Source organism: Epinephelus moara, chromosome 7, assembly GCF_006386435.1.
Source record: "Epinephelus moara isolate mb chromosome 7, YSFRI_EMoa_1.0, whole genome shotgun sequence".
NCBI classification, from domain to species: domain Eukaryota; kingdom Metazoa; phylum Chordata; class Actinopteri; order Perciformes; family Serranidae; genus Epinephelus; species Epinephelus moara.
In genome coordinates this window covers 22897000-22907586 of record NC_065512.1, presented here as the reverse complement: position 1 = coordinate 22907586, position 10587 = coordinate 22897000, and the positions used below count along the sequence as shown (strand labels likewise).

At 38.5% G+C, this 10587-nt stretch overlaps 1 protein-coding gene across 1 annotated transcript; it reads left to right on the top strand.

The window, feature by feature from the left end:
• Window positions 1-409: 409 nt before the first annotated feature.
• Window positions 410-4454, top strand: sumo3b (small ubiquitin like modifier 3b). Its single transcript, XM_050048975.1, has 4 exons — window positions 410-549; window positions 1608-1736; window positions 1893-1964; window positions 3060-4454. Exons 1-4 carry the CDS (start codon window positions 529-531, stop codon window positions 3123-3125), a joined length of 288 nt encoding a protein of 95 aa, XP_049904932.1. The 5' UTR covers window positions 410-528; the 3' UTR covers window positions 3126-4454.
• The last annotated feature ends 6133 nt before the right edge of the window (window positions 4455-10587 follow it).

Genomic DNA, 10587 nt, shown 5'->3' with positions numbered 1-10587 from the left:
ATATGACATCACAAATTTGAGTTTTAGCACTCCATTTTTTGGATTCTTGAGAGAGTTGCTCATTTTTGCTCATATTTTTGGACTGTTTTACACCATAGGAATCACATGTATGAATTTAGAAAATGTCTGTACTTCCCCTTTAAACTGAAAGAAAGTAAAAGATTACCATTATATTTCTAGTTGGCTTGTTGTATTTCTGACTCCTACTACAACAGAGTTCAATTTAATATGTTAACTCTTCGTATCTTTGGTTAAATTCCTTTGTTGGGCCCTGGCCTAGGCTCAAGGCCTGCTTTGCAGAAGGCCCTTTTGTTTCACCTATCTCGCGGGCATGCGCAAATTAGCTTGCGCGCTCACGTATCCGCGGCCCCGAGGAAAAGTGGAGCACGTGACCCGTCTGATCGAATCACATTTTAAATTTCAGTGCGCGCTCCTGGTCCAAACGAAAGAGCCGGAGGAACTGATAACCCGCTTCATCGTTAACACTCGGTCTCTGTGTTATAAATTAATCCCCGGGAAAACAGCACAATGTCTGAAGAGAAGCCAAAGGTCAGTACTGTGTTTCTACGACGAAACATCTCGTCTGTATTTGCCCTTAGCTGCTAATGATGCCGGTTGCAAGTTATCGTTAGCACACTCTGCTAAGCTAGCGCCGCTTCCAGGCTACGGATACCGCATTTGAGCGGGTCGACGGAGAAAACAAAGGTGGACCAATTTGCGGATCTTTCGGCTCCAGGCGCAGTTTTGTCTTTGCAGCGTCTCAATAGTGTCGACATCCGCTACTGTTAGCTACTAATTGGTGTACAGTTGAATAAAGATATGTTGGGTAACGTCGGCACCAGGGACGGGCAGGGAAATGAATGATTTGTGCTTTTCCTTTCATTTGCGCCATTGTGGCTATCTGCGCCAGTTTGAACATGGGCTAGCATGCTAAGCTAACAGAGGGTAGAGTCGACTGTGTGTGTGCGGTGATTGGATGGTATAGCTTGCCGCTGGGACCAAGCTTGTCTCATATATGTAACGTTAGCTAACTTAAGCTAGCTGGCTAGTTAAATTAGCTGCTGATATAGATTAATATCATGCGAGCTGACACCGGCAGACCACCCTGTGGTTACATTAACGCTCATTTAACGTTAAGTTACCTGGTGACGCTCGCCTGATACTGTCGGTCTCTTGTAACGGAAGATGTTGAAAACAGGAAGAGGAAACGCTGCTGTCTTACTAATGATTTTTTTCATCAATTAATCAAATCAACAATACATCTGAATCCTGTTATTTTTCATCTTATCTGTGTGTTAGCAAAATGTGGTCGCCAGCAGGATTCACTTTGAATGCCAAAAAATATCAACAGCATGTGGGAGTCGATATTATTCCTGTATGTAAAAAAAACGAGCATCTACACGTATCACCACTAACCAGGCCTTTAATGCTGCATGCATCCTGCACAGACTGTCATCGCACCTGATTTGTACAACCTACAATATGATGTGTAATATGTGACACCATCCGCAGTGTTGTATTTACAGTAATCCACCTTTTTAATCACAGTTTAAATACAGATAAGGCAGGTATGTTGCTGCTGCGGCTGATGAGTGTTTTCATTACAGGAGGGAGTGAAGACGGAGAACGACCACATTAACCTCAAGGTAGCTGGTCAGGATGGCTCAGTTGTACAGTTCAAAATCAAAAGGCATACTCCCCTCAGCAAACTAATGAAGGCGTACTGCGACAGACAGGTGAGCTCATTGTGAAAGACTGTAACATGAACAATAGATTTTAACTTTATTACTACTAACACTAGTCTTAACTGATAACACTACTGTTGTTTATGTTGTTTGGTGATAACTAACTGAATGCAAATCTCACTACAATGTTATTTCTGTCTCTTACAGGGATTGTCACTTCGTCAGATAAGGTTTAGGTTTGATGGACAGCCGATTAATGAAACAGACACACCTGCACAGGTTGGTGAAAGCTGGACTCCTCGAGTATTCTAGTTATGGAGATGATATTGATTGGAGTTCAGAGTATGAAGTTAAAACATTGTGCAGGACAGGAGAGGTTAGAAGCCAAAAATGGCCCCTTTTTAAATAACAACAATCACACATCAGAACAAAAAAGATAAAAGTGAAGCTTGTGTAATTGAACAAGAGTTCCAGACTAAGAAGTAATATGAACTTTTTAGAGTTGTACAATTTACAGAAAGAAAAAAAACATTCAAATAAATTACAAATGAATTAATGAAGCGTTAAGAGAACTGCAAATTAGAGCCCTTTTCAGATGTTTTTTGAATAACTAATGTAGATGATGATTATAGAGATGGAACAAGGCTGTTTCATAGAGACGACCCTCCTGTATTTCAATGAATAACCACTGAATAGATACAACACTCATGAATGAAGAATGAATTCTTCCATTGTAACTCAGTGTTGAACTCAGGTTAGTATAGTTAATGCTGAACCACTGATTTTGCCGCTTGCTTTGTTATCTACAAGCAAGCTGATAGACATTGTTCCAGTGGTGATTTTTAATGTTTCATCTTCAGGCAGTTTCTCTGTATATATTGTTGCAATGTCTAATTTGTGTTAGACTCATGACAGCGAAGTGAGGGGCATTTTCCCACTGTTAAAACATCCTCACTTCTTGGCCCAGTTGCAGTGATCATATTAAATTAATCAAGCATTTTAGTTGCACAATGTAAGCAATATTCTAACAAATATGTACAGTAATAAAAGAAGAAATAATCATCACAACCCTCTCAATCAGTTTTCTGTGGTAATTTTAATGCCCCCCTCCCTCAAATATGTTTGATCTGTAATGCTTTAGCAAGTAACCCCACCTTAAATCACAACAAGTCATTTGTGTTTGCGTACAGAAGTGTCATTTAGCAGTCTTTCAAGGTGCTGGTAGATGGATTTTGTTTCATCTGACAGATGCAGTCTGACTGGTTCCCTTGTTTCCAGTGTTAATGCTAAGCTAAGCTAATTTCAAGCTGGCCCTATCTTAATTTTTTGTTTTTGCCTTTGCCGTAGAATAATCTATATTTTTTGTTGTTACAGCTGGAGATGGAGGATGAGGACACTATTGATGTATTTCAACAACAGACAGGAGGAGTCTTTTCTTAAGTTGGATGTGGACTCTTGGAAGAACATCCCCCATCATTATTTTCATGTCGTATTTGTTTTTACTTTATTCTTTTTTCCTCCACTGTGCTTGGTCAGGCTGTACACAACATAAAAGAAGTAAGATGGTTTTTCATTTGGGGCTAAATCCTAACTTTGAGATGCAGGGTAATTTTTTAAAAAGTGTTTTATTCACATAAATGGATGATTTGAAATTGTCCAAGGCAGGGACACGTCTCAGATCAGATCTGGCTCGTAATGAAAAGAAACCACTGCGTTCTTTTTGATGTTGAAATGACCTCATGCATGTCTCATAAACCATAAGCTGAACTACATGCCAAAATCTTTTCTTTTTTTTTTCTTTTATCTTTTTGTTTAAGTTTTCCAAATTGTCGTGAGCATTTAAATTCAGGGTGGGCTCGACTATTTTTAAATCGTGTACTTGATAGGATAGCTATGGAGGAAATCTGCCGGATGGGAGCCTGTGGTTTCTCTCTGTAGATGGGAATGACATTATGACATATTTCTCATGTAATAAACTTTTAATAGTCTTTTTTTTTTTTTTTTTTCCTTCTTCTTTTTTTAAATGGAACATTCAAAATAATTTGGTGTATCCATGCCCAAGAAAAAATGCTTGTGCCGAGAAAGATCCATATGAATGAGTTACCTCAATACTGTCACCCTCGACTCAATGGTAAATAAAGTACAGTAATGTTTCTGGACCAAAAAGCTAAATGAATAGTGTTCTTTTATAAAGGGGTTTGGTTAATATATAACATGTCGATGTAAAGGGTTACCGTGACTGTAACAGTGGTCTTTGTTGTCGCACAGCAGAAGAACCGTTCTCTCAGTGTGTACATTGATTTCTCTCCACCCATTCAGGACTTAAGAATAAAACTAAGTCACCTTTACCAGTGCAGATATTGAGTGTCTCATATATATGTCACCCAGTGTATAGGCGAATATTGAGTCAATGCTGTGTTGCCAATTTGAATACATTTGTCCATAATATATCCAAACAGATGCTTAGTTTGTTTGATTCTTGTGTGTTGGTAGAAATCTTGTTTTATAAGAAAATTCACCTTCATTTTAAAAAACTTAACATTTGTTAGATTTGCAGGGTGACATTGACAGATATCCCCCACTTCTTTTTTTTTATTTGTACATTTGTTGTCCCTATACTGTATACAATAAATATAGTTTGATACTCAGCCTCTTGCATTATATATTCCCTTCCACTTGTGTGGACCTGCTATAAAATGCACAATGCAGGGTGAATGCTTTGAAATATTCACATCTTGGGTGTAAATAAACATGCAACTGTTAAAGGGCTGACTGCGTTTTAAAATCGTTCCTAACCTGGTGGTGGTTTGATTCATGTAACCAGAGGTGCAAAAAAATTTTGGACATTGGTTTAGCTATTGTTGAAGTTAAAGAGTCAATTATTAACAGAGGTTAATCTCAGCACGCCTGTAATTGTGTGGATTGTTTACAGGGTTTCTGCAAGTCCTGCAGTCTCAAAATGTCCTAAATTCCTTTAGAAAATAGATGTTAGGCCTTAAAATTCATTAAATAGTCTTCAAGCTGGATTTCTGAGGATTTAATTGCCGCAAACATTTAATTTAAATCCATTTATCCATCTTTTAATTATTATTTTTTGTCAAAATTAGTCAAGCTCTTTTGTCTAAGATTTTCTAATACAAATGTTTAAACTTACCACTGACCCTCTTTCTGTATTTTCACGTTATACTTGCACTTGGATGTTGGTGAAATGTAGAAAAACCTAACTCATTCTAATAACCATATTCCCACATAAAACCTACCTCTGTGCTAGGCCACATACATAACCAGTGGTGGGTGAAGTACCTGAAAGCCACACTTGAGTAAAAGTACAGATATCTTACCAGAAAATGGCTTTGGTAGAAGTTGAAGTCACATATTAGTATATTGAATAAAAGCCTTAAAGAAACTGTTAATTATTGTACTTAATTATCAAAAGTAATTTGATGATGTTGAATGTCATTAAGTATTGGAAGTAGAAATACAAGTGAAAGCTGTTAATATAAAAGCAGGTAGTCAGAATTTGGGGACTTCCAAAGTTTATTTCTACCTAAAATGTACACCATCCAAAAAACTGAGTGTACATTACACGACAACTTAAATGATTTAAGGCAGTGGTTCCCAACTGGTGGGTCCTGGTCCAAAAATGGGTCCTGGGTCCATTCTGAATGGGCTGCAAGTGATTTGCGAACATGTCTGGTTTGTGAAAAACACTTTATTTTGAAGTACAGTGAATATCTGGCACAGAGCTTTTACTTTGAAGTGCCATTCCCTGTTGTAGAGTGAGTGACTAAGGGACAGCTACTTGACAGAGACAGCAAACTATCTTAAAGACATGGCCAAACGCAAGTATGATGCTGAATATATTGAACTGTGTGGACCTTACACAAGTGTCTAAGAAGAAAACTGGACCCCGTTGGACCATTTGGGAATCACTGATTTAAAGAACAAAATCCCGTTTTCCTTCCCTGCAGTTCCTTCATTAGTCTGGCCATCCTTCCTCCCTGCTTCCTTCTTCCCTTCCCTCCCTGGTAACAAAGATGCTTTGGAGAAATGTAGTGGAGTGAAAGTGAAAGTTGACAGAGATAATCACTTATCTGCAATGCTTGGATAAGGACAAGATGATTTGTCCAAAAATCTGTCTTAAATTTTGTTAATAATGATCTTTAAAAGGTCTTAAAGGCACCAAATTTAGGTTTTTGACATCTGTAGACACCCTGGTCTAGTCTTCCTTGAAAAAGATTGTAGAATTAAGCTCAAAAGATGTGTTTAAATTGTGCTTATAATGAGGCAGTCTGGTGCAGAGTGGGCAATACACTTTACATACATTAGAGGGCATTGTTGTTCTGAGGATTCCCAGGATCACGTCTGCATCTACATCCCTACTTGTCTGATTCACTGAAGTCTCCGGCCCTTAAATTAAAACACAAAGACACGTTTGTTGCTCCACTTCAGCCTTGTGAGGGCCGTAACTCCACGAGTCTTCTCTTACTTAAGAGAACTTGATTTCACAGATGTTACTTAACTGAGCAGCCAAATGAACTCCCTGTGAGGCTCCTCACACAGTGGTTTGATTGTGCTGCCTTTATTTCTGGCATCTCCTTTGCATTTTATATTTCCTTGTGGATATATCTGGAGTCTCTCATATTTCCCCGGACCTCTCAGACACACAGCTGCAAGGTGCCCCCTCAACCCATACGTTCAAAAACCTCCTCAGTCTGTACATATCTACTATATATAAGAGCACACGGACATTAACTGTAACAGACAAGATTCCAATCAATGCATTACTGTTCTTTTGGTGTGTGCTGTGCGTCATCATCAGCTGTGTCAGGGACGCTTGTAAAGCAGCACATACCCTCATTGTTCCCTGCAGTTAATGGAGAGATGCCTTGTATTATTGTTATGGTTTTAAAGCTCATTCATCATCTTGCTTTTGTCACGCACCGCCCTGCTGTCAACATACACTGAGGTCTGTTTGCTTATTATTGTAACAAGATGATACAGTAGGTGGATTACTGAGTCCAACTATACAGTCACTTACATTTATAAACAATAAAAATGATTTTCACTTGAGAAACAGATGCCTAAAAATTTATGTTCACATGAATAACTAACATAGGCATCTGTGTGTGAAAGACATTTTTGCTTGGGAACAAATAATCTGTTGAAGAACCCAGAACCTCAGGGGCCCCAAAAGTCCCGGGTTCACCAGTGGTTTTTGGTGATATATCACTACAGCTTTTTAAAAAATATATGTACATTTTTAAAGCACTTTTCAACAGATAAGACAAGAGCCTTCAGGTGAGCTCTGTTTTGAAGATTGCGTCAAAAACAGATTTAAGATTGTGATGCTGTGCTTAAAGGGACAGTTCACCCCCAAAATCAAAAATACATATTTTTCCTCTTACCTGTAGCACTGTTTATTTATCTATGTTTTGCTGTGAATTAAAAAGCATTGGAGATGCTTGACTTTTTCAAATGTATTTTTTGGCGCTTTGAGCACCACAAGCTGAGTTCCATCTAGTTCCATTATATCTGAGAGAAGGCAGACATCTCTACAGGCGATATCTCCAACACTCTGCAACTCACACCAAAACAATCTAGATTGATAAATAGAATCAGACTACCACACAGCAAACATGGAGTCATGTAATAATCCAGTATAGGAAAACTGTTCACACGCACAGAATAGGGGGGCAACAAGGGGCCACCTTCTCCTTTCAATGACAGGGCTCTCTGGCAGGTAACGCTGATCATGTTCCTTAAATACACCACCATTTCTTCCCTATTTACTGATCATTCATTGATTAATTGTATTACGGTATATTTTTGTATTCATTTCAACAGGAAACTTTAATGTGTAACAAGTAATTAGTGTCATGATGAAAGAAAATGACAGAGTGAACAAAAAATATTACATTAGAGCATAAACATTACTCATTAGGTTATTATCACTAATTATTTGTACACTTTGTTAAACTGAATAATAGTAAACATTTTATATTCCACATCATCTTTCTTCATTTTAGCTCAAATGCTGGATTTATGTGTACAAACTCCTGTTATATAGATATATAATATAGATTTTGTTTTTAAAAAAACATCCAAACCCTGGTTCTATATGTAGGTCTGAATTCTGATCTTTAAGCTCTGTCCTTCACAGTCACATTCTTGACGTGTTACTGTTCAACCAATCACCAGAATGAGCAGCATCCTGTCAGTAAATAAAATCCATTAAGTGCACAAACATGTTCGGTACATACATTACACAACAGCAGGGGAGGGGTCTTCAGACAGGGCAAATCAGCTTAACTGGGAACACGTAATGATCGTATGAGGTCAGGCAGCCGCGTTTCGCTTCCTCAATGTGTCCAGCCAGCAACCTCAGATGTGACACCCTCCCCCGTCAAATCAGTCCAGAGCAGCCTGAATGAATCCACTGTGCATCTGGAGAACCGCTGGATCGTCTCCAGACTGCTGCATGCTGATGTCACCCTCTTGTGCGTAATGTGGTCCCCACCCTGCCAGCAGATCAGATTTCATCCCAGTGCATGTTGAGATGTTGAGGGAGCATACACGTGTCAGTGTCGGTGTTACCATCAAGTTGTTGTTGTACAATAATTCTTACATTTTGAGACTACAAGTAAACACATGTATCAGAGATAGTGGATTTTAGATAACTTTGAGTGATGACGCCTGTTATACAGTCGACATTTTAACTTGTCAGCGTAAGAAAACATCTGTGCTTTTCATGTCATGTCCAAAAGGCCCATTGTTCTCACGCTGGGATGATTTAAAAGTCAAAAATCCTCAGATAATCTGAATAAAAGATCTGTCTGTATTTGCTAAAGGTTTGGTCCCAAGGATATTGTCAGAGGAGAGATGTTAGAGACAAGAGCAGGAGACAGGAAAGGTTAAACTAATCACACATTCCCTCCAAGCAGAGAATTTTATTATAGAAAAAAGATTAAATAAAGACATATATTTCTCAGTAAAAGCATCACAGCCACACTCACAATTAAGCTTAAACTCTATGCAGCAGCCTGCCACCACTTTGATTGCTTCGGTTTTCAAACATGATTTAACTCAGGATACAACTAATATTAATCATACTGTTTTAAACCACATATAGTTTGATTTCAGGAGTTGTTACTGCAGTGCAATTAATGAGGCACTGTCACTTGTCAAACACAGGTGTAACCAATAATGATCATAATTGCTGCATTCAGGTGTGCCACTTCCGGGATCTTGGTGATGTGCACGTTATCCCACTGTCATGGCTGATTTAATCAGTGTTGTAAGTTACACATCTGTGCTCTTCCTGTCATGGCACAGTCAAAATGCTGTGGAAAAGGCAAAACTATCACTTGAATGGAGTGATTTTAACAATTAGAGTTCAGTTGATAACAAGTAATGATGCACTGACTGCAGTTGCTGGTTTCCACATTCACAAGCTACTTTGGAAAGTACTATCTAATATGACTTCAAAGTAATCACTCGAACTTGGTTACTTGGTTTGTGTAAATATTCTGGTGCAGGCTTGGGTCACATGTGATTTTAGCATTTTAAGTCTTGTGTGTGATTTATACTTTGGGATTTATCCTGGCTTCATATGAGCAGAGGAACTCCACTCATCATTAGGCTAATTTATATGATGGAAAATGCCATAGGCTTGTGCTAATAACGTTAGCATGTTTTATTTGTTTGGAAAATGTGTTTAGTATAAGACATTGTTTTGTCAGTGAATTTTGTGAGCTGTAATGGAGCCGAATTTTGTAATGTTACCTTCGTTAAATGATTTTGTTGTCCCTGCCTTCATATGAGTAGAGGAAAGTCCGCTAGCCGTTAAGCTAATTTGTGCAACTTAAAATGCCATAGGCTTGTGCTAAAAACATTAGCATGTTGTATTTGTGGGGAAAATGTGATATGTGAAATTGTCTCTGTTAAGCCATGTTAAAAGTGTGTTTTGGGTGTGTTTTGAATCAACTAATCTTAACACCACTTCACAGAAACATCCGCCGCTGACTAGTGTTTTGGAAGTGTAATTGCAGAGTGACACATGACCGCACAAGTATGCTCACAATGGTGTAAGCTGCTGCGTAAGCTGGGTAACATTCAATGAGTATGACAACTCCCCAGAAAGTGAACCCAAAACATTTTGATTGCCCCCTGGTGACTGGCTGCCATAAACCCTGCCCCCTCCATGTTAGGATGGGACATGAGCCAAGCAAAAATCAAAGTGAACTTCAAATAAATATTTCTCAAAGATGGTTGTGTCATTTTATGTAGTTCTTATCATGCTGATTAATGTTTTCTGTTAAGTTATTTGAGGCTATAAAACAGTGTTTGATGTCTTGTGTCAATCTGTTTTTTCAAAATTGGGTTGGACAGATGAATGGGCGGGAAGTTGATAGCTGCCTGGCAAACTCTGGCTCCAAATGGCATCAACACAAGATGGCAGCACCCGTATTTGGGATATTTTGGCTTCATTTTTTACAAAGTGAGGAAGAAGAGATGCATTGTCCATGATTATATACAGTCTGTCGTAACATAAACACAAGAATACTAATTAAGTGTTAACTTACATTTTATTCATCACTAACCATGAATAGTTACAATTTTCCCTCTGTTGTAGAAATGTGGGGCGAAAATGTACGAACATATTCACCACAGTTATAAGGGCCAGAAGGGGATCCAGGCTTAAAGTCACCATTACACAAAGGTTAGAAATTCCTAAACTTCTGTACCGTGAGGTATTTTCCAGTGAAACAGAATATTTGAGCAGTGCACTGTTACAAGAGGGATTTAAATCAAATCCTTCCACTGTTGAGCGGACTGCTGTTAGATCAGGAGGAAGACGGGGAAGAGACGATGACCTCAATTAAATAATTCGACGTCTGCC

Coding starts and splice junctions, on each gene's coding strand:
- sumo3b (XM_050048975.1), top strand. CDS start 529: ATGTCTGAAGAGAAGCCAAAG. Junction 550..1,607: donor TGTCTGAAGAGAAGCCAAAG/GTCAGTACTGTG, acceptor TTTTCATTACAG/GAGGGAGTGAAGACGGAGAA. Junction 1,737..1,892: donor AGGCGTACTGCGACAGACAG/GTGAGCTCATTG, acceptor TGTCTCTTACAG/GGATTGTCACTTCGTCAGAT.